Consider the following 25245-nt stretch of genomic DNA (forward strand, 5'->3'; position numbering starts at 1 on the left):
ATGTGCTTGCAAGGAGAAAGATAAGCACAGCACAGCTCTTTCATATATTCAGGTTCCAAGTCACATTAATTTCAGTGCTTGCTTGCAGGAAATTATTTCAACGCACTTTTCTTCAACAATCATATATTCCAACACAGATAATGTGCTGCATTTGCCACAAATGACTGAGGATAGTATAGAATGTGCTGATCAAAGGAGCTAGTACAACAAACAGTGAAAGAAAACATGCTGCTTGGCAAGTTCCTAGGACACCAACATTTGCTTTGTATGGGCATGAAATCAGGCAGTTCAATCTCTTCTGGGTGTGGTTTCTTGTTGTCTGAAACACCACTAGCTTTTTCTACTAAGTGCAGAAGCAGCATCATAGAGGAACTGCTTAGCAAAGAACAAATGGTTACAGCTCATTCACTGCAAGTCACTGTGCAAAAGGAACACCAGTCCTGTTCCAATGCTTTTTCCTAAGCAGTTTCCTATACACATGCACACACAGCTCCCAAAAATATTTTTTGATTTAGGCATCCTTGGCCTACTTGTAGGTTTTATTATTTTAAGCCTGCATACCTTTAAGAAGTACTGTCCCTTCCAAGCTATTTGAACAAATCATTTACTGTTATGATGGTACATCATGATCAGTAGGTTTATTATGGAGACCTCAACATTCCCTTCTTCACGGGAATCAGTTATCAGCAGAAGGGCAATGACAGCCTGAAAGGAAGCACTAAAGCTTACCAGTCCCAGCTAGCAGGTGATCCTGAGAAGCTTGTGAGAAGAAGTCACTGACCTTCTTACAGTGGCAAGTTAATTGAGAAGAAGAAACAACATGTATTTGTTTTCCATGTTGGTGGATTCATATGAGTAACTTCTGTTTCCTCTTAAAGAAAGCCTAATCTATAATACTCTAAAACCAGCCAGAAGATAGCTGGAAAGGATGATTATGAAGCTACTGTTTATGTCACCCACACAATATGTACTGTGTACCTCCAGTACAGTATTCCACAGACAATTCTGTCACTGTCTGTTCTGTATCCCTATTCTCCCTAAGTAAATACATACCAACTCTACTTCCTCTGACAGGCTAAATGGGTAAATAGATAAATTAACCTTCAATAAAAATTTAAGGTTCTCAACTTGAATTTAATCTGAATATTGCAATTTCTCTTTTTAACTTGAAGAAGGCTTTCTGCATGCAAATCCTTTCCAGTTTTTAATGTATGTCACAACTGGTCTAATAAAGACAATACTTTTGATGACAAATCATTTACATGATCCATTTTCCTTAAGCCTCTCCCATTTGTGCTCAAGCAGACAACATCATCCCAAATAGTAAAGACCAAATATGTTAGAGTCTCCTGCTAATCTGTCCTCCTATAAAGGACAGGCAGTGCTGTTGGCAGCGACCAACAGCGCTTTATGATGTTGGTCAAACAGCACTGCTCACAAGCAATTCCCACCAAACCCACAGCCTGTGGAGCAGCCCCACACCAGAGCAGGGGGATGCCTGAGAGGAGGCTTTGAGTCCATGGAAGACCCTGCTCCCAGGCTGGAGCAGCCTGTACTTGAAGGACTGGACCCCATGGAAGAGTGACCCATGCTGCAGCAGTTTTGGGAGGACTGTCTGCCCATGGGATGGACTCACACTGCAGCAGTTTGCAGGGAGCTGCTACTCGTCAGATGGACTCACACTGGAGAGGTTAATGGAGCACTGACTCCTGGGGGAGGGACCCCACAGCGCAGCATGGGTGAGGAGCTGACCATGACCCTCATTCCCTATCTCCTTGTGCCACTGGGGTAGGAGGCAGATGTGGGAACGAGGAAGGGGTGCGGGAAAGTGTTTTTAAGGGCTTGTTTTTCTTCTCATTATCCTGCTCTGATTTTGTTAGCAATAAATTCATTTCATATCTCTAAGTTGAGCTTGTTTTGCCTGATGGTATTTAATGAGTGACTCTCTTCGTTCTTACCTCAACTCAGGAGCACTTTGTGAAATTTTCTCTCGTCTGTTCAGCTGCAGAGGGGAATGAGTGAGAGGCTTTGGAAGGTGCCTGATATCTGGACAGAGCCAACCCATGACACATGCACACCAACAATATGCTCTGCTGAGGTGGCTTGTCAGGATGCAGACGGAACTCTGCAGAGTTATACTCTGCGTGGTTAAGTTGCAATTGCTATGCGAGGTCTGCACTAAAAAGCAGATTTTCTGGGTAAGAAATATGATGAAAATTTCTGCTCTGTCCTTAGCAGAAGGAAGCATCTTATCTCAGTAAGCAGTAGCTGGTGTCAGGTTCCATGAATATCAGATTATGTTTTTTATTAAATTATTCAGTATCTGATGTACACAAACCAGGAAGCCTAGGACATTCATCTGTACAAGCAGAGACAGGCAGAAGAGATGAGTGCTGAGAGAAGGAACTTGAAGGAAGTAGCTGAGATAACTTAAAATAAGGCGTTAAGTGTTCTGCAGTGATCAGTAATGCAGCATTTGATAGCCCTTATCTGATTAGTTTGGGTCTGCATAGCAACCACTTTCTAAAGAGATAATCAAACATCTTTCTTATTCTGGCACACAGACTCACCTGGGACAAAGCAAAACATCCCCTGATCCCTCACACACCCCTCTCCTGTCATGCCTTCATCAAGTGTGACCGCACATAATGCCTTACCCTGGGGTAACTTCTGTGTCCCACTGATGAAGCAACGAAGCTTAAATGAACACTACATACAATGTTACTCCAGTTCTCATTTGTATGGTTAGGGTGGGATATTGTTGTCTAAATCCCCAAACAGAAGCTTAAATGAAAGCAAGGTGACCTACATTAAGCTTAAGTAAGTGCCATCTTAAAATGATTGAACCAAAAAATCAAATCCAGTAATTACAGAGTGGTTACAAATCTGGTCTCAAAAAGACCAAATAAAAAATACTTGACATCAGGTATTCAAGTTTCTACAGTTTCTTTTCAAGTATTTTGCAGATACCAGAAAGGCCAGGAAAAAAAAGGGACTTCGAATCTACCACTTCCAGGCAATGTTAAGCCGTTCACGTAGTACAATAAAAGAAGTTGCTATTAATAAACTTCGTGGATGATACAAAGTCAGAAAAGAGTTTAAGAATCAGACGACCTTGAGAGGTAAGTTTAACATAAATGGAATTAATTTTAATGGGAAACATCATTGCATCATATCTTGCAGAATTAATAAAAATAGAGCCTCAGAATTTGGAAATGACAGGGAAGAGAATTATCTGGGAACATTATTTTGCCACTGAACATTGCTGCTCCGTTCATAATATGCAGCCCTAAGAAGGAAAACGATGGCATTAGGATGTCTGTTCCTGAAGAGAAAGGAATTGCACACTGCACCACTGAGACAATCTTTGGGCCAGCACACCAGTATAAGATATCCATGCCTAGGAAGGAAACACTGAACAAAGCAGATGCAGACCAGGGCTATCAGGATGACCTGAAAGTAGGAAAGTTTGGCTCATTGGAGCTTTAAAACAAATGCCAGAAGAGGACTGTGTAGGCTTCCCACAAATATGGCTTATGGATAAGGAAAGCTAACAGCACAGAAGAAGAACAATTTAAGCTAAGTACCACTAGCACAAGAACATCCATGTCTAAAGTCACTGAAAATACAGGCATCCAATATTCTGAAGATTCTTCTGGTTACTTTGTCAGATAAAAATGCTTTGTAAATTGAGTAAGAATGATCTTGTAAATATCACATTATACCACTGGTAAAAATTCAATTATTTGGGAACTCCTTTCTAGTCCTATTCTCTGTAATAAGGAAAAAAAGAGATTTTCCAACCAGACTGCCTTACAGACCTCTCACTGCTTGAAAAATACACTGCAGATTGAGAAAGACTTTGCTACCCCAGGCTGCAATGAGCATTCACTGGATCAGGGGGAAGACAGTATCTTACAGCATTGAGCAAAGGCTTCTGTTTAAGCAGGGCAGCACCAGACAGAAACCTTTCCCAAGGGAGTTCTCTGTTGAAAATTGCCTTCCAGGAGGCCAGGACCTCAACATTCGAGCATCTAAATAAGCAAACACGAACCAAGTTAATAGGTGTCAGTCTTGACTCGCATTTATTCAATCACAATTGACTTCTTTGACATGAGTCGTTAGCATGTCCTTAATTGCAGGGTGATCAGCACTGCCCACACTCAGGTCTCAGGCTTTCATTCAGAACAAAAGTATACACACGCCTGTGACTGGGCTTATTCTGCCATATGCATTAGGGAAGTTAATTGACTCAAGCCCATCGTGTTTAACTCGTGTATTGAGTAAGACTTGTTCTCACACAATTCTTCTTCTTCTTGCATGTATTTTTGCAGCAGCCTTAATTTCTATACATACAAATCTATCCTCCTTAATTTCAAATGAAAAATCAAAATTTTGGGCTTTAGAAGGAAGGCATTTCAGAACGAGAAAGAAAATCTCATCATTTTTGATGCTTTAAATCCCTGCCATCAACACATTTAACCTGCATTTTCAGCTACTGACAAGAACTGACATGAATTATCTCTGAGAAAAATGACTGATGATACAAAAAAACTCAGTTTCCAAAGCAAGCAATCTCCAGCACAAATTGGAAGAAAAGTGAATTAGGAAACTGAACAAAAGGTAAATTAAATCCTAAGAAAATCTGCAGTGTTTTAAAATAAAGCCTCTAGTTATCAAAAAATACATTTCATGGAGGTGTAAACACATAAAAAGAAGGAACTATGGTGTCTGCAGAATGGCAGAACAAGAAAACCAGGGATAATGGCTTCTAAGGTTTCTATACTTTTCCAGTAGCATTTAAATTTGGATTTTGATTTCAGATAACTGTCGCCCTCAGGAGAAATATCTATATATTTCCAGACATAATATGCTACAAACTATTAATTTTTAGACTCAAGTCAAGGCATATAACTTCTACTTAGTCTTCTTATGCACAAGATATTCTATATGAATTTCAATAATGGAAGAAAAAACTGACCAAGTACCTGTATTATATCATCAGACTTGACAGTGAATAACCACGGAGCCTCTATCACTGAGAACACTGTTCAGAACAAAACCATTACTCACTTTTCACTTGCATTCTGTGAATTCCCTCTCTCTGCCTGTAATCTTACAGCATCTCACCACGTGAGGTCTTGAGAGACAAGAACTATGTCCCAGTGCTTATTTTAGCTTCTTAATTCCTATCAGTGACTTTCACAAAATGTTCTTTAGAGAGACAATAAGGTCAGAAACTACAAATCAAACAAATGGATTTCATGAATTAAAAATAAAGTGCTACAGATCAAATATACCTATCAAGTTTCAAGCTGTGATTTTTGTACTGGGTGCAGCCTGTAACCCTTCAAGATGACGTTATCCAAACATATAAATATACAAAAATCCCTATTTTTTTCTCACTGAAGAATGTAATACACATCACAAAGTGCAAGATCTGTTAAGACAGACATATACCCGAAGTACACAACAATATCACACTACACTTAAGGATGCTAGTGCCTCTCAATTCACATTTAGCTTGATTGTGCTTGCATTTCTCATTCCTCAAAGCTTTTAGAAAACGAATCCAGTGGATGCTGGAACATTGCAACCTGCCCAGACAGCCTGCAGATCATGTGCTCCAGCAGATGAAGATGCAAATGTGCCATTTGTTTGTCTAACCTCTCACTGCTCAAACGGAAAGGGTATCCACAACAAAAAAGCATTACTGTCTTCCTGCTATGTACTCCCAGTGGCTCAGTATAACTGCAAAAATTCTGCACAAAGAGGTAATAAGCTTTTTGTTTTTTCATAGCAACAGTGTTGTATTCTTAGAACTATTTCTGTTGGAATAACCTTCCCAGAAAACAGCAGTTTAGCTTACATAGTCCATGGAAACCTTACATCATCAACAGGCTCTGAGTGTACCCTCGTCTATTCATTTTCCAGAAAGAGAACCTCTGGAAGTTACAAAAGGCGGGCTGTGCTTCTCTGGTAGCCCAAGCCGTTTTCCTATTTAGTGCTTTGCAGATTATGAAGAGAAGCAGTCAGACGCACCATTTCAGGTTTGTACAGGAAAAACAGTTTAAAAGGCACAATCTGGTTTGTCATAGCAGTAGTAAAATAAAGATCTGTCATACAAACAAGTTACGCACATGTCAGGAGTACAGAAGTACCACAAAATCATATGCATATGCACTACTGATATTACTTTCAACTTTATCATGAGTATTTCTGGCACCATAGGGAAAAAAAAGAGAAACTTTTCAAGATTTAACAAGGGGATACAATATTACATAAAGTATACCAGGTACCAAAATATTATCCCATGACAAACTGATCAAAATTGTAGAGGAATCCCAGAAAAAAACCAAACCAAACCAAAAAAACCCCAGCCTATTGCAAGTCAGTTATTTCCTTGAATTTAGCTTTATTCCTTTCTGAATTATCTTTGCCACTTTTGTTGCCTCAGCTTTCTCAAAATGAAAGACATGCAGGGTCCATGTGACTCATCAACTTGGATGCAGCATTTATCAGCTTGCAAAACAACAGGGGCTTCCCACCTTTCAGGCCATACACACTACTGATTTACCATGGATCAGAATACTCTGCTTCAATTCATGCAGGCTGACACTTCCTCTCTGCTAAGGAAGACCTGCAGCTTTTTTAGAAACAACTCTTCTTGAAGGCCATCCAGACTTCTCACAGGATATCAGACATGCAAAATTAAGCACAGTAACAGCATCAACTCTATCAGCCCTATCAAGTGCAGACTGCGCCTTTTAGGCTGCCAGCTGGCACTGTCCCAGAGGTCCTTGTGGTTCTCTGTGCAGGCCATTTGGATCTCCTCTAATGTCTTGCCTAAGAAGCTGGAAAGCAGAAAGCCACTGCAAATAAACACTATTTAGCGTTTGAGTCTACTGAGCTGTATTTGAAGGCTTAGACAAGAACCTCCTCTGGTATCAACACTGCTGATTCAATGTCTTTGCAACATCTTGCATCACAGTAGAACCAAGAAAAAGGAAGAGCCTTGAGGTGCTGAATAATTAGGGTTTGTCATTTAAAAATGGTGTAATTTCTACCAGTTCAAGTCTTTCTCCAAGTGGAACTGCCATGTAATCCAATTGCAGTGGAAGAAACATCAGCTTGTTCAGCTGAAGGACAGAAATCACTCATGCCCTAGGTTGCTGTGAGCATCATTCCTTTCAGCCTTCTTCTGACTGCCAAGGGTGTGACTGAGAAGCTGGTGAGACAAGCTTCCAGCTTCAGCTAGATGTCATGCAAAGGTTTTTCCAACAGCCTGCCTCTGTGGCACGCCTCAAAGCTTGCATGGAGGCTTCCAAAAGGAAAAACTTGACCCACAGTCTTTCAAATCTAGATGTTGCAGCATATCAGATCACTCCTTGACCTAGTAAAGCAGTGGGCAAGCGAGCAGATCTCAAAATTCAACATGGAAGACTTTGATTTGTGAACTTTATGCAAGAGGTTCTCTTGAAGAGGAAGAGTAGAGCCTCTCCTAGTGAGGGTCCAGCATCAAATCTGAAGACCAATCTCTCTCCGCTCTCAGTGAAGGAAAAAATAGCCGAACATCAAAGAAAAAATAAATCTAAAAGAAGATTCAAAATGCTGTTTTAAAACACACTTCATTTTTGCAAATCAGAGTTGGCCATTTATCAAAAAGCTGACAGAACAAGGAATGTGGACAGGAAGGAGGGTTTCACCTGCCATCTACTGCTCCTGCAAGGAGGGGACAGAGGGAGCCCTAGGCTGGCCAGAGCCCACTGCTCACCCCTTAGATGTAGAGAGTTAAGGCAGGGTATGCAGTGTACAGAACCAATCCCCAGGCAAGTATGCAAGGCAGTGGCTTTTTACAGAGCACAGGGCACACACGGGCTGCTGAAAGAGGAGCTCACTGGTAATTGCTCAAAGGCATGCACTACACAGAGGCAGCCTGTGACTAGAATGATATGCTAAAAGAAACACTTCAGAAAGTTTGTCATTTTGAATATTAAAGTACAAACAAAGCTTGTACTTTAAAGTGGTAACAAATCACCTCCACCCAACACTTACTAATTTGTCAACATAACTTCAAGATAAAAATCACAGATTAGGAAAGACACCAAACACATTGTGCTGTTAAAAAACAAAACCAAACCAAAGATTGATGGTGCATAGATTTCCCTCCCCCCCCCCGCCACTTTTCTTTATTTCCCTCAAACACACACTGACATTTACTTAAGTTGGCCAGATTCTCCACTGGCATAAAAAAAAAAATTCTTTGTCTCCAGTCTAGTTACTGTTAACACCACGCTGAGTTACACAAAATAAGGATTAGACTCATCACACCTACTACAAAGCTAAAGCTTTATCTGTGCTTTGATCTTCTTGGCAATTTCACCTCAGTGCTTGCTTAGTCATAGAATTAAAAACTGCATATACATGTGCATAAAGTGGCTAATCTACTAAATGAAAAATATGTTGCTTCATTAAAACATTATGGCGGTAATTTTGAAGGCTGGCATCACACAATGATAGTTCTGGTGCTTGGTGTGTCTCAGCTCCATGACCAAGATCCACTTCATTTTTGTGTAAAATAAAGACAACAAAACACTATTGATAAAAAGAGGATTCACCTTTTTTGATGGGTTGTCATCCAAGGTTTCTCAGATGAAATGTACAAAACAAAATAAACTGCAAATAGTTTAATATGGCCAAGCCAGCATTCCTGTAATGCAGCCAAGCTGAAATTCCTTTGGGAATCAAGATCAGAATCAGATTTAATGCAAGATCTAAAATGCACAAGCTTTCATGGTATACAGAAAGCCAGAGTGGGCTTTCCTCACAGGGCTATGATATGGTTAAGACCTGTAAATTAAGGCATGTCTCTAGTATTTGAACCAGCATTTCACCTGGGCACAAGCCTTGCACAGGACCCTTCCAGTTACTGGCACACCACCTCACTTCCAGCTTCACTCCAGTTCCCATTCCCATCCTGCCTTCCCTCTCATAACACATATACATCATTCGAGTTTAATCAAATAGATTCTCTTCTTCTAATATAACATCCACAAAATGTAAAATCCAGTATTTCTTCATGTGAGGAAGAAATTTTAAGTCAGCATAGGTATTCTTGAAAAAACTTTCAAATGAGCCTTCCTTCTCTAGTGCAGTTCTGAGCTAGAGGAGTGGAGAAATACAGAAACAAGTTTTGTTCATTTCTTTAGCCACTGTTCCTTTTAAACTATCACCATGCCTGCAAATTATAAAGCAACCACCCTTTCAGAAAAAAAAAAACAAAAACGAAAAATAGCTGCACACTTCAAACATTTAATTTCACAGCTTTTTTCTGTCTCTTATCCTGACACAATCTGCCTACAAAATAGTTTCTTCTCTCCAAGTTACACAGCGTATGGAACAAAGCCAGCCTCACAAGTACAATGGGTTTAACACACATACACATTCGCAGCAGTCAGAGTTTTGAAATGCTCTTTTCAAACCCTTTGGGAAAATTAATTGTTTAACAGCCACGTGTCAGAGATATTTGTTTCACATCTGAAGGCTCCTCTTATCCTTCTTCCCCAAGGAATGTAGCAGTACTCCCACGTTTCAACAAACCAGCAGTTCCTGGCGTGGTAACAGGCCCAGTCAGTGCAGATAACAATCAACCAGGCATTTCCTCCTGCTGCTTTGTCCACCTGGACAGCCCTCAAAAGGTCAGCATAAAGCTCCTTGTTGAAGGTAATGAAGCAGTGAAGGGAGCAGCAAGAATGACCTTCCAAACATAATACCAGTAAGCAGAAACTGGTGCCCATCCAGACAGACAAGTTTGTCTCAGAGGTTTCTTCTACTAGCATTTATTTTTCGTATCTCAAGGAATGACATCCTACAGAAGTACCGCCCTGCAAGAGGCACTGCTCATACAGGGAAGCAGATAATGTTCCTCTTCCTTTTTTAAGTCTTCCTTGCTTAAAAATGCAATCATGATTCCAGGACTTTTTTTTACAGCAACAGATCAAGGACACGAGTTGGAAATAAAGGAGAGACTCCAGCATCCTGATTCTGTATGAAGGTCAAAGACAGCATTATCATTCCCACACTATGTAGGGTTTACAACATTATTTTCTGCCTTCTAATACTGTTAACAGGAACCACCTTTGAAAAACAGTCCTGAAGATTCACATGGCACTCCAGCATCCTACGCAACACAGGAGGAGCCTAGCATACCACTGCTCTTAAAAGAGGTCCAATTCCCCTCCCCACCTTTCCAACACAGAAAAAGACCTTCTCAAGGACTTACTTACATGGCACATACACTGAACAACAGCAAAGGACAGCTCTTTCCCAAACATTTTAAGTCACTAAATCCAGCAGTGTAACATACACAGCTTGGGCTGCTTCTGGGACATTGTTTGTCATTCTGCTCACCTGCACTTGCAAAATTATCCATTTATCAACCATCATTTGATTTCCACATGGAGAAATCTATCACATCTCAAAGATTCATGAATATGCCATTTGAGCTTTTCTAATTCTCACCTGACAATTGCATGTACCAAAAAGAAGCTACAAGCTACTGCTGTACAACCAGAGAAACTTAAATCACCTTTCAAGAAACCTTAATTTTAAGCACAAATTAATGAAGAGCTTGTGAAGACATAACAGAGACAAGCTCCATGGTAAGCTTTAATCCAAGCAGAAATTTTCTGAATTCTTCGCATTTAAAAAAAATACTGAAAATATACTGTACTACACTAAAAGGAAAATGTACTGTGGTCTCAATTTTAAACTAGATAAATTTAGTACATAAACATAAAAACATAAACATTTTGCCTTTATCTCCCTCCTTTACAAACACAAAAGGCAATACATGCTCCAATAATAAAGTTTTAATTGATATATTTTGGTGGGTAAAAATATAACCCAATCCATACAATGCAAGCATTCTTCTGAATACTGCAAGCTTAACATCTCCCTCCCTATCTTTTGTCCTTGTACAAAGAATAGCAGAAGTCTGTCATATAGGCCCTAGAGATAAATGATGAGAGTTTGAAGGAATTAAGTTTCTTTATAGTTTTCTTTCTCTATAGTTAGATTTCCAGTATAGAGTCCTCAGCAAACTGCAGAGGATAACACATTGTACATTTTAGAAGAAATACTCTATGAGACAAGGGAAATACCTGGAAAATGTTAAAGAATGGTATGTGATTCCTAGGAGAAAAAAAAAATCCAGTAGGATAGGAGAGTAGCTTCTTTATAGCAGTGAAGCAGCATTAATGAGAGCCCCTGACAAAAGCCTCCCAGCTGCAGTTTTCCAACAAACAAGGGTAGGCTTCTTTGCAAGTGCCACCAAGAAACCGAGTTGGTACAATCACTATTTATACTTCCTTACCTAACACAGGCAGGTACATTCATTCACCAAAATCTTTCATTAGCAGTACATAGTGATCTAGAGATTATTTAAGGGTCACGTAAGTACAGCCTAAGAGCAGTACAAAATATATGTACAATGAAAAATCTCTCATGCATTAGGAAGCCCACTTGTTTTTAACTCTCAAATAAAACCCACACTTGGAGATGCAATATACAGGAGACTGAATTTAGATACACAGCTAAGTGAACTTAGAACTATAACAGAAACCAAATGTTAGTTATTGACACTCCAGTGCAATTTGCTTGAGTACAGAAAAAGCACAGAGAAGCAACATACTAATAAAATTGTGCTAACTGAAGAGCAAAACAATCTGTATACAAACAGTTGCACTGTAATCTCTTTATGGCTCCTTATTTTGTTTCAAATGTTATTTTGGCAAGGAATAAAGTGGGTCTGGAAATCAGGTAACTGCCTTTCCAAAACCAAGCAGATGAAAAAATTGTTTTGCACATATTTTTATTTAGCTACTTATTCATAGTTAAAGGATTCCTCCTTCTGAATATGGTGTTGGAAGAAACATTTTTTAGCACATACTGCTCCAAGATGGATGTAAAGGAAATTCAGCAACAGTCTCAGAAGTGAGAAAACAATACAATCCTTAAGTAAGAAGCCTTAACCTGAAGGTCACAGGAAACAAACACCTAGCCATAGAAGAGTGCCAAGCATGTGCACTCAGAAGCTCTTTCATCTCAAGTGTTATACTGTAAAACCTCAAGCATCTGCTGAAAAGACAGACTGGTCCCTACTGGCTTGGAAATCCTCCTGCCAAAAATTAGTCGGATACCAGATACTTTCACCGGACCAGCTGCTGAAATTCTTGTTACAGGATGAGCCTGAAAACCTACTCTATGAAAACTTGCTGCTATGTGACTATGATTTTGGATGAAGAAGAATCACTGAGACATGCACTTTCAGGGGTGCACACTGCCCAAAAGGGAGCAGGAGGGGGTAGAAGACGTAGCAAATCAAAAGCAAATGAGACAAGACAGTGCACCTCACTTCCACATTACACCAGTACATGTCGTCCCCGACTGAACACAGGAGAATCCAGAGTTCCTGCAGTAGTCCTTCCTGTGGAGGTACTGTGCTTCCCTGGAGAGAGTTGGATTACTGCTAGTTTGTATTTGTTTGTAACTGGTGATGACTGAGCTGTTCTCTGCATCTTTGCATGAAGTTTCCATATCAAGGGACTATCCTTCAGTTTTAGTACTATTTCAGCAATAGAATCAGGCCTATAGCTAAAATGGGGTTTCTACAAATACGAAATGAACTTTTGATTGTGATATTCACCCTTAATGAATAAACAACTGTAGCACCAGAAAGTCTTCAGATTCTGTGCCACATCATGGATCATTAGATATCATGTTCCTGAGTTGTGCTGTGTCAGATAGAAATGCTTTTCTATAAACAGTCCAAAATTTACCCCAGTTCAGGAATCTAGGAAGCTTGCTGGCCAGATCCAGTGTTTAAAAAAGGGTGCTAGAATCTTTGTGATGTGTGATGCTAGACATCAAACAGAATGCAGTTCACCTATTGCTTTCTTGCCATCTTTCTTTCCAATCTGCAGGCTATCAGCATCACACTTCTTCAGATCATGAATCTGACACACAAAAAAAAAAAGAAAATAAAGACAAATGACCTCTACAAAGGCTCTACCAATAACAAAATAGTATCAGTGACAGTGAAGACGCCCTTTTCATTAAAGATCAGATTAAGTGCCTCTCTAGCTCTTCACTAGTCTTGTATAGAAAGCACCAGTATCAAAAGTTTTTTTACACGTTCATTTCCACAGAAAGCAGTCCCTTTCTCTTGAACTGAGAGCTGAGCATAACAGCTCATCTCCCTTGTAGGCTGAACTAGGAACTCTGGTAAACGTCATACACAGACGTCATTCAAACAACACACCTTCACCACGCCCACACAGCATGCCTGCAATCAGCATACAGTCTTGTGTGATCCATTCTAGCTCACTGTCAATACTTGAACACCTACAAAAACTGAGTAACAACATCTGCAAGTGGCATAAAAAGAAGGATTGAAATGTTATTAGCTGATACGCCAAGTTAATGACAGTAGGGAAAATATGGAGGCATATGCTAGGCACTGCAGAGGATTTATTCATAGCAATTAATACAATTCCACAAACGTAATCTGGAAAAAAGTTCAAGCTATGATGGATGCAGGAAACACACACACACACACTTTATCTTACTCTACCAGTAACACAATGGAGAATCTGGTGCAGTAATTGCTCCTTCTGTCTTTCTAAACTAAAGTAGAGAAAGTCAAGGTTTTGTTTCAGTGGAGAATTGTTCAGATAACCAGAAGAATTGTCCTAAGTACACAACAGGTATAAAAGCATATTAGAAAATAGGCTGAAGGAAGACATTAATGAATTAGAGTAGATAACACTTCAAGGTAGATGATTTCTACTGAAGTTTAATTTCTCTAGAGTTTGTCTACATTAAAACTAGCATGAGAATTTTCTTAGTACACTCTATTTCCAATTATTGCCACGGCTTGGCTTGAGAGAAAAAGAGAAGGCAATGGGGATGGTCTAGTTTTCTAAGGGTTCAAATCAACATCTTCCCTTTGCAAGACTATCAAATCTGGCCTCCAGTTTTCCCCCAGCAGGTGCTGTAAACTTTCCATAATCTTCACCAGTGGCTTTGTATGGACGTGGTGTGTGGAACTAAGATAACCAAGGCTTATGTAGACAAGCAGCTCTTGAGAAAAATACATTTTGCACAGATTACTCAAAACAACATTTCAGAGAGGCTAAGAAAGCAGTCCTAAGTGTCTTAGGAAAACTCTACGCTACATCAACATTGACAAGCATAACTCAGGTTGCTTGTAAATAAAATACTACAGAACTGTGTTAAGGACACTGTGCCATACTTTGACAACAGCAGACTGCTTCCTCTGCAGCATAACATGGTGGTAAAGAGAAGTGGAGGAAGAAAGTCCTACCTCTCTGGGTACCTCTTGCTTCCCAGCCCTTCCCAACTACTTAACTGCATCAGAAGTGAGAATTCTCCTCCCTGCCTCAGCACCACCTTCATACAAACAAGTAAAATGGCTGAGGGCTCCTCTAAACTCCAAGAAATAAAGAACTGAGGATTAGCATGGCCCTAATACTACCACAAAGTCTTGTTCAGATATTCAGTCCTCACACTGCAAAACTTATAGTTCCACATGGAAGGAATTAGCTTTACCATGTTGTAACAGTCACACAAGATGATGAAAACTGAAGTAGTTCTCGATTTCCTCTGGTTTTGTTTCTAGGATGCTCAGTCATAAGAAGAATCAGTTTCCATCTTTTTTTTTTATGCAGTCAATGAACTGGGTGCCTCTTTTTATGCAAACAAGGGCCTTACCCTCAGCAGGATCTACAAACTGCAGCCTACATAGTGTAACTTTACCCAGAGGTGTAATAACACCCCTTTCCTGGCATGACAATAGATATTAGTACTACTATAAGTTATTTATGAAGGCAGATTAGAAGCTAAGTTGATTGCTTTTAAGGTCCTTGTGCACCTGTCTACACGACCATGTCATTACTGCCAGGTCTTTTGTTTACGCGACGTTCAGCTGGTGCAGAGTCAGCAGGAGGCTGGTTTGCCACTCACCCTGGACCACAAGAAGCTCATTTCCCCCTGGTACAGTGGCAGCAAGAGGACAAGATAACAACTGCCCCACTCACCTCCTGCCCAGCCATGTATCCTGTATGTGTATGCCTCACTCTCAACAGTCTAGGCACGTCCTGAATAGCCCAGAAGAGCCCAGCACAACCTGCGTGACCTGGGCTCGTACTTCAACAGCCAAGCAAGCACAAACTGATTTGGAAGTACAAACCACTTTCCCAGGTGGCATGAATCCCAAGACAACCTGTTCCCTTTTGTGTTTGCCCAACCTTACAAGCTACTGCAGAGAAGCTGTGTGCACCCCTTGTGGTGGTTTGTTTTCACATGAGAGAGAGGAGTAAGGTGTATTCCCACCTCTTCCAATTCAGGCACAAACAGCATCTATGAGAACTGTGATGTATTCCACACTAAGTGCTTCCTACCTTGGTTCTCTTTTAGAGAAAGAAATTGAGAACAAAATGTTCCTAAATTATTTAAAAATAAAACCCAAGATTGATTGCTTGCCCAACCTTTGCTCTTATGCCAACTTCCAAGCATACTTACGTTTGAAATTTTTATTGTTATCATCCTATTGAGGTTTGTAGTGTTCGATTTTCTTATTAGGGTGGACTCTGTTGATTTCAGTATGAGGAAATTTATCCAGGTTGTCATTTTACAAAAGGGAGAGTGGTTTAACAGGCAGTTGAACCAATCCATGAATACATATTTGAAGCTAGAAAATATTTTCTGCAAGTTAGAAGCCCAAAAATTTTGGTGTCTTGTTTTTATTTTGGGAGGGTTTCTAGGTTCTTGTGTGTGTGGTTTCTTTTGCTGTTTGGTTGTTTGGAGGGAGGTTTTGGTTTGTTTGTTTAAACATGAAAGAGTGTGCAAAACCCTTACCAATCTTTTGGCTCATTTCAAGACCAGCACAGACAAAAGTTGGTTCTTTTGAAGCTGGATGTGTGCTCTTTGCAACAATGCTCTTCAGTTAAGGTCAAGACATACAGAGGATGTAGGACTAGAAGTAATCATTACTCTGTACATATTTGTCAAATGGGATAACAGGATCAAAGAGGAAGAGTTTATTTAAAGTATGAGAAATATCTTGGAGACATAAAAGCAACGCAAACTCCAATATGGGAAATGGATAACACACCCTTTGGAGAGGTGCTATACCCAATGCTATTACATATTGGAACATATCAACAGAGAAGCTAAGCTCACTCTGTTGACTAACAATTGTTTTCAAGAATGGCAATAACTTCTCATAATCAATTACTGAAGGCAACTTGGTATGTGCCATTACACCTGCTCTGTTTCATTAAAAGCAAGGTATTGCTCTAGTTAATCCTTTTGACTGTCAATTCAAACTGGAAACCAGGTTTTTAGCTCTTCTCTAACTTGCACAGATGAGAAGTTTGATATCTGTGGCTTTAGCCTTCTGGGCTGTCAGTAGTTATGAGAAGCTGTAGTGCAGGTGCCAAACTCATGGCAGGGAAGCACCAGCTCACACAGCTACCTGTGCTCAACAACCACACCATAGTCACTCCATGCAGCCAGCTCATGACACGAAGCTGCTCAAGGGTCTGGGGCACAGGTTTTATGACGAGCAACTGAGGGAGAAAAGAAGGATCAGGGGAGACCTTATCATTTACTACGGCTATCTGAAAGGAGGCTGAAACAAAGTGGGGGTCAGCCTCTTTTCCCAAGTAAAAAAGTGACAGGACAAGAGGAAATGGATTCAAATTGCAACCAGAAAGGTTTAGATTGGATATTAGGGAAAATTTCTTTATGGAAGGGGTTGTCAAGCACTGGAACAGGCTCTCAGAATTTGAGTCATCATCCTTGGAAACATCTAAAAGATGTGGGTCTTAGGGACATGGTTCTGTGGTGGATTTGGCAGTGCTGAGCTGACAGTCGGACTCAGTCATAAGGGCCTTTTCCAACCTTAATGATTCCATGATTCTGTGAATACTTTAACTCAAGAGCTAGTCTTTGATCCATGTGAACAGAGAAGCACCCCAACTCAAGCAGCACTACTCAAATGAGGACAAGTCATTAATCACAACATCACTTTAGCTTCCCATATAGATTATGACAACAGACAGTACATGAGGAGAAATTAGAGTATGTTCTTATATTAGGAAGGAGATAAGAAGAAAAAGCGTGTAAGAAAATACCACTACTTGAAATACAAAAGCCCCCAACTTGCCCAAAGAGCACAGCATCGAAGACATAATTCTTCAATTTCATGGAGCCATTTATCTCTACCTTTTACATCAAACAGAAAACAACTGAACTTGCAGGGTCTAAGGACAACTGCTTTAATTTCATTTTTCAATTAAACCGTGCCTGCTCTATTTCACTCTTTGGTTGACTTGGTGACTCAGGCTGTATCAGGCTCTCAAGCCAACCTCATGCTTGTCAGCACTGGAAAAGCACATGCCTCTGTATGTCCTCCAATGCTGAACCTCACTGTCTCCAACTGTAGGCTGTTTCCATGACCTTCATCAGACCCGACTTATTACTCACCACATCAGCGGCCCCCAAAAACACATCCATTTTGATTAACTGGTCTTTAGTTCTTTGAAATACTTTTTCAAATTAACTATCATTTTCTCCTTTCCAAATATCACTCAGATAAGGGTGACTCATCAAACGCTTGCTTGCCCTGTTGTAAAGCTAAAATAAATGGTTTTAACCTAGACATACTTTGTTCTGAGCATGACTGGGCAAAAACCTCACAACACAACCTATTCCAGTAGCATCAACACTGAAGACTAGATCAGCAACCCTGAGTACAAAGCCATCTGCCCCACCAAGGACAACCGTGCAGGATTACTCCCTCTTCCATCTTGCCCATCTCCTAGATCAGACTAGATTGAACTTAACTGAAGGATTCATCCTGAAGACTACAGAGCAGCTGATATCTGCACTAAGTAGCCAAAGCCAAGAATGGGCCAGAAGGCATTGAATGAAAAATAATAATATATACCTACATACACCTGTACAGTATCTTCTACATGCCATGGCTTCAAACATTGTCCTGGGTTGCAGTGTAGGATGTACACAAGTATTTATTCTATCACCACCTTTCATGAGCTGTTGAAATCAGGTGGGGCAGTGTTTTTCCAGGCTCCCTTCCTTTGGGCTCTTCTGCTAATGGCCCATCAACGCCTTGCCCATGACTCACAGGTAACTCCCTCCAGGAGTTATCTCTGTTTAATGGGCCATCAAGGACCCACTTCACAACTCATCACCCCATTGGGAGATGCTCCACCCAGGGGGAGGAGCCAAGCATTCTCACCTGGATATAAGCTGGGATTTGGGACAGGATAAGCAGCCCTTACCCACTGGATTCCCAGAGGAGCAGAGCTACCAGAGCTTTCTACAGGATCACTGCTTCAGGAAGAGCACCTCACCTGGACTGCTTCCACCATCCTGCTCAGGTTGTCTTCTGACTCTGTCAGTGATCCTTTGTGTTATTGCATTTATTTTATTTTTACCTTTTTACCTTTCTTCTTATTAAATTGTATCTCTGACTTGGAGCCTCTCACTTATTTTGCTTTCAAACCACAACAAACATAAGCTATGCTGCCAGGCAAAAGGTAAAAAACCTGGCCATATTCAATGCCTCTGTTTGTACATGCAAACAAATAGTGCTTGGAAACTCACTACTTCAGGGACATATACACAGACAGCAGAAATGAAATTTTTCAGAAGAAACATCCTCTCTCCATTACAGAAATAATAAAACAGCATCCCCAATTTATTTGGGCCTGTACACTATGACACACTTGAAATTTAAGTCAGAAGTATGTTTTTAAAAAAATTGCTTTGAATAGTTGCTCATCAGAGTCACTGATAAAAGAAATAATCCCTAGTGGCCTCCAAGTTGAGGCATGTGACAGATTTCTACCTCACACAGTTTATTATTAATACTAACAATGTTTTTCTGTTTCAGGTTCCTAGTAACAGAAAAGGTTACCTGAAAAAAAACATTTTGCTGCATTTCTACAGTTCAATTGTTAAATGCTGTATTGGAGGGTTGTTTTCCCCAGTATGAAAACATCCCTAAGTCACTTAACATTGACAGTGACATCACACTTGAATAATCTTTAGGGAGCAACAAAAGGCATGCATTTTTCAACAGTTTCCTTCTAAGAAAGTACTTTTGAGATTCAGAAAGGCCGGGGGAAATCTCTCTGGAAGGTGAACATATTTAACAGCACACTCCTAAATTCTGAATGTGGGCACATTAGCATTTCTGTAACAGTTTCTGTAAAGAATTCTCTCTGCTGTAAGTTAATGCAGTTATGTGGAAGTCATAAGCAGCAGTACAATAAAATTTCTGAAACTGCAGTTGTAGTTCTTTAAAAGCAAATATATAAGCAAACTGATTATAACAAGAAAACTGCACATGCTCTGATAATTCACTGTTGTCAGGTCAAGATTCCACCAAACTCCTACCAACAGAGAAAAAACAAACGGGTTCACTCATTCCACTGGAATTACCTGTTTTGTCAAGTGCCAGACAACTGTCACATCTCACAGCAGTTTTAAGGGTCTGGTCTATCTACAACACCTGAGCTCATGTTCTCATTTCCCCCCAAAAAATCAGTACCATTGCAATCCCTGCTTCTTTCAACTGGTTACAGGCTACCTGCTGTATTCTGAATTACAACGACACGCATATACTAAATACATACATACACAGCTTAACATCTGAAATTCTATTCAAAGAAAAACAGTTTATAACTGGCTTAAGAAAGAAGCTCATTAAATAAAATATTTTTCCTTTTTTTTTTTTTCCTGTTATTTCCCAATCCTGAACAGGATTTGCACATGAAACATTTAAACCAAGATCATAAATTCATGGATGATAAAAAGATTGAGCACATTATTGGAAGTGAATTGTTAACGCTGTAAGCCTTACAGATAATAGCTGAACTTGCTGAGATGCATTATTTGGTCAATATTTCTCATTTGGTTTAATGAAACATGATGGATAGCCAAATGAGAGGCAATCTTTCTTCAACATACTGAGTCAAGCAAGTATCTCGCTATAAAAGTGCAAAACATTTCAGCACAAGAAGACATTTCAACAAGGCATACACCTCTTCATACAAGCGTAGGTGCTGTAGGAAGCAGATATGATCTTTATATAGGCTCTGAAATCCAGAACTTTTCTACCAATAACCTCAAGACGAAATGAGAAAATATATTAAAAAAAAAGAAATCTTACGGCTTGAAATGCAGTAAGCCAGCCTGCAGTTGATCCTCCTGAACAGTTGCTTGTTGATAGGCCAAAGTATAAGTGTAAAGAGTTGAATGAAGTTAATGATCAGTCCTGACACTATAAATATGTAGCAGATCAGAAGGTGGCAAATGAATTGCGACTTCAGAAAGCCAACGATGTCCATGATTTGCTGAGAAAGCAAGAGGGTAGCTTCGGACACAAAGTTCAGAAGTCAACCTGCAAAACCAAATAGTATCAGCAGTTACACAGTGCATTTATTTCTACAGACAGACTTAAAACAATCTTCATGCTTACACTTAAATTAAAGTTAAATCTATTGTAGAAAAAGGCTGATGTCAGTATTTCAAAAAGTAACAATGGAAAAAATTACTGTATTTGTAAATCAATTTACATTTGACTTTGGAAACAAAATTTTAAATTTCAATATTACCTCTGTAAAACCCGTGAGCATATGACTCTACTCAATAGACTACAACACTCTTCTGTAAGGTCTTCATTGATAAAGTATGAGCAAATATTTTGGTTTGAGCTCTATGATAGCTCTGATATGAACTTATATTTTCATTTGAATTGTCTGTACTTCGTAAGACATATACTGTCATTTCTGTAATCTTCAGCTCTGAAATAAATGCAAGAGCTTTAGAGCTTGGTTAGGAGATGTGCTTTTCTCTACAAGCTATGCCAGCCATGGTCCCCAAACAAGAGGTAGCGGCAGCCCTTTAATTCTAGATTTATTGTCTTCTTCCCCTCTCATATTCAAATAACAGTTGATTTTGGCAAGAGAATAAAAGCTTGGCTATGCCAAAAACACACAATTTGTTCAATTATTTCTCGAAACTGATTCTGTCAGTTATAATCCATAAAGCCAGAAATGAAACATCAATAACAGCACTAACCCGTGACCCAGCAGTGTTTCCAGAAGGAATCAACTCTAAGGTTACTTATAAAATGTTTGTGTAATCTTGGAAAGGTCCAGTCCAACCTCAGCAATTAAACATTCAGAGGAAATGCCCTCTGCAGGGTATTCTGACCTATCAAATACTGTACTGACCTCCCCCTCCCATCGCTACCACTGCTGAATGAATGAAGAATGAAGATACATCTCTCAGTGAACACAACCCCCAGTATTCTGAATATACTTAGACAGGAGGTGCTCCTGCCATCCTGTGCCATTCCTCCACTGTCTCCCCCTCCGAGGCGTGGAAGAGTTTTCCCAGGGAGGAAGCCCTGAGACAGTATTTCTGAACGTGCCAGTCACATGCAATAACAAAGCAGCAGCTGTCAGCAGCCTAGGGAATTAACTGACAAAAAGGAAATCTTTATGCCTATCCTTTTAGTTTATATGAGACTCCATTATGTGAGGCACTGAGTCCAGATCAGTGTCCTGAAACATTTGTTTTACTGCCCTTTGCTGACTCTGCTGGCCACAGCAAAGAGCACACGCAAGAATTGCTGCAGAGCCTTCGGAAGTTATTTCGCTAGTTTTTTAACCACAAGGAAGATGAGGAAAAATTTAAGAAAGAGAATTGATATTGCTGTATAATTTATATAAAGAGTTTATGGCAGTCCCAAGCCTATTATTAGCAGACAAAATGTGCCCTTTTGTTCCCTTTATCTTGCTGTACTATTCAGTACCACAGCTGACACCAGCTGTAGCTCAGAATGGCAGAAGAGGCCTCTATTCATTGTAGTAACCATTGTCATGATACTCACAAAAAGCCTTTCCAGCTTTAACAAACCTTACTACAAAAGATACGATTCTTAGAGGGGCAGACAATTTACTAGTTTAGGCTTTGACCAAAGGCTTTGTTTTTGAAGGCTAAGCAGAATGAGAAATGTTGTCTGGTAGGAACCACTGCTGTGTTTCTTCTCTAATCCTTCCACTGAATACTCAGAAGACAAAGCGAAACAACTAAAAAGAAAAAGGCAGCAACCTTCTTTAAAACAGTCAAAATAGAAGCAACCAGCTACCTGCAAGGGGATAGTTTCAAAGACTCTACAGTGTCCAAAACCCTCATGAGTGGGTCTATCCTACTGTCCTTGGCTAAAACTGATCAGAAGGTTTTTTTGTGCTAGTCTGCCTGTTTAATTCCCTCCCACAAAATCACACTAACCTAATTCACAGAGATCAGTAAGATACGGGACAAAACAAAAACAGCAGTGACAAATAAAGACTGGAGCACTGTTTACTCAGTGAAGACCTCACTATTTGATATAATCAACATGAATCCACTGTAGTAAGCAGCTGACAGACTTTGTAACAAAAAATAATTGGTCTTTTTGTCCACCAATTAACACAGTAATTATTTTTTTGTTACCTTTTTGTTATAATAGATGTCAAACTTCATTAAAATGTTACATTCATGTGAATCATTTACTTCCTGCTAGGTCTTTAAAATAAAACTACACAGAAATAAAATAAACAAATATGAGATAACCCAGATAAAACATAATTATTGCCTTACAATTTTTTTAAGCCACAATGGAATGTCTGAAAGTAATTAATTCCTCATTTTCCTACTTCAGCCATCAAAATTCAGTCTGGTAAAGCTTCAGAGAGCTGTTTTAAGGCAAACTAAATCTACTTAAGCAGTACTATTCAAAGGCATCTAACCTAATTTGCTTGCAAAAGGAACAAGAAATGAGAGGCACTGCTTAAATTCTTCTTTTCCAGAAAATAGAGACTACACAGAGAAATTTTCTCTTTTATGTAAATGCAATCTGTTTTCCCTATAAAACGTGCAATCTAAACATTGTATACGGAATGGTCGCTACGTTTCTGTTTCTCAGACATAAGCTCATTCTTTTCAGATTTTTTTTGACTGTTTTCATTATGCAAACTCCAAGAATGCAATTTATTCTTGGTGCAAGTAACAAAAAGAATCAGACCTCATCTTGTGAAGGAGGTCTAGAAGCACAGGTTTAAGAGTCCACAGGAACACCTTACTGACACTCTCTGTCATTCTAAAAGTCCTCATGGGTAACATCAACATAACATCAGTTTAAGTGATAAAGGAGTCAGGTCTTTAATTCTTAATCCATGATGCTGGTTTAATAAATTAGTGATTTCTTTATAGATAATGACTGAAAATTACAGCAATCTTTTGAAAACAAAAAGGCCAATCAATGCATTTTCTCAGAAGCTATTAAGATCAGAACGCTGCCAAGAAGTGCTCTTCTATCAAACACCCCTTTCAAATTAATTATGAGAAAACAGCTAGCTAGAGCATCTAAACCAGATAGGGACATTCTTTAATAGCAGTTTTCCTTTGGATATAGAACAAAAGACTCAAACTTCAAATGTCTGTTGCGGGATCAAATCAACAGCATCTATTCATGTGACTAAGAGGTCACACGTTCAGGTTCAAAAGCAAATTACACGACTATTTGTACTCTTTTCCCTCCAGCTTCCATTCTTCAGCAAGATCCACTGTGTTTTCTACTTCAACTACCCTCAGCATTTCCTTTGCTTAGACTAACTAACCAGCAGGACATAGAAGTGATACATCAAGTGAAGAACTCTATGTCAGCAGAGGCTGCTGCCAATGAACAGTTCTATTTCATACTTCCAAGTCAGTAAGTATTTTGGGACTACAACTAGAGATTTCATAAAGAACACAACTGTTGGCACTTTTAGAGAAAGCACACGAATGAAGCAAAGAACTGTCACTCACTGTTTCCAAAGTTCATGTAGTAATATAGAGTTCTTGGAGTGTGGAAAGCAACACGGTACGTGTCTGACAGCATCTAGATTGGGCTGACATCACAAACTTAGAAAGAGAGGCAAGTCAGTACTATATCCCTTTTTTTTCAGTACATATATCAAGCTTACATGAAAGTTTGCACTTACATCTAGTCTTTGATCCAGTCCTCAAATGCTTTACTGCAAGCTAGAAACAACTAACCAGATGATGATGATTCCTACTGCATTTTCTCATCTAAACCGGGTTCTTGAATGGACGAGTCACAAAGACTGTTATGAAAATATGCTCAGGTCAGATTCAGCAGTTTCAGCAGCACCTCTTAAGTCAGTAGTTGCCACCAAACCCCTGTATTTGGCACTGATGAGGCCCAAACTGAGTACTGCATCCACTTCTGAGCCCCTCACTACAAAGACATTGAGGTGCTGGAGCAAGTCCAGAGAAGGGCAATGGAGCTTGGGGAAGGGTCTGGAGCCCAAGCCCTGTGAGGAGTGGCTGAGGGAGCTGGGGGTGCTTACTCTGGAGAAAAGGAGACTCAGGAGTAACCTCATGGCTCTCTACAACTCCTGAAAGGAGGTGTAGCCAGCCTCTTCTCCCAGGTAACCAGAGACAGGACAAGAGGGACACAGACTTAAGCTGTATGAGAGGAGGTTCAGGCTGGACATCAAGAGGAGTTTCTTCATACAGAAGGAGTGGTTAGGCCTTACAATGGGCTGCCCAGAAAGGTGGTGGAGTCACTGACCCTGGAGGTGTTTAAAAGGCAAGGACCTGGCAGTCAGTGCCATGGTCTGGTTGATATGGTGGTGTTCTGCCACAGGTTAGATCTCTGAGGTCTTTTCTGACCTCATTGATTCCGTGATTCTCTGAAAAGAGCACAGACAGCAGCACTGCATATACATCAGAGGCTATTTTAACAGTGCTGCTGTACATGAAATACATATGCAAAGTAAGTCACAGGAAGCCCCTGTGTTCTACTCTTTCTGTCAGTGAGCATCAAACTAGCAAAAGTGAGGTTGTGTCTATGCATGTATTCACCTGCATCTGTACACACCACACCAATCCCCCCCAAATCTGGAGGAAGAATTATCTGTTTGCCTCAAGCTTAATAATGGTTTGAATCACTTTCCACCTTCCCCAAATGCAACTACAAGAGCACTTTTTTCACTGCCCTTATTTGTTATCAGCTGATGATAAGTTATACTAAACTTCTCCAAGTAGAGTCTGTTTTGACCGTGATGGTACTGG

The 25245-nt window shown here is 39.9% G+C and overlaps 1 protein-coding gene across 1 annotated transcript in view; it reads right to left on the reverse strand.

The window, feature by feature from the left end:
- AGPAT4 (1-acylglycerol-3-phosphate O-acyltransferase 4) overlaps positions 1–20488 on the reverse strand; it is a 58355-nt gene extending 37867 nt beyond the window's left edge. Inside the window, exon 1 of the mRNA XM_083856254.1 lies at positions 20285–20488. Coding sequence (XP_083712380.1) covers positions 20285–20462 — 178 coding nt within the window. The 5' untranslated portion in view covers positions 20463–20488. The remainder of the gene's footprint in view (positions 1–20284) is intronic.
- Between the last annotated feature and the right edge of the window lie 4757 nt (positions 20489–25245).

Source organism: Zosterops lateralis (genome assembly GCF_965231275.1).
Source record: "Zosterops lateralis genome assembly, chromosome: 3".
In the NCBI taxonomy this organism is placed as follows: Eukaryota; Metazoa; Chordata; class Aves; order Passeriformes; family Zosteropidae; genus Zosterops; species Zosterops lateralis.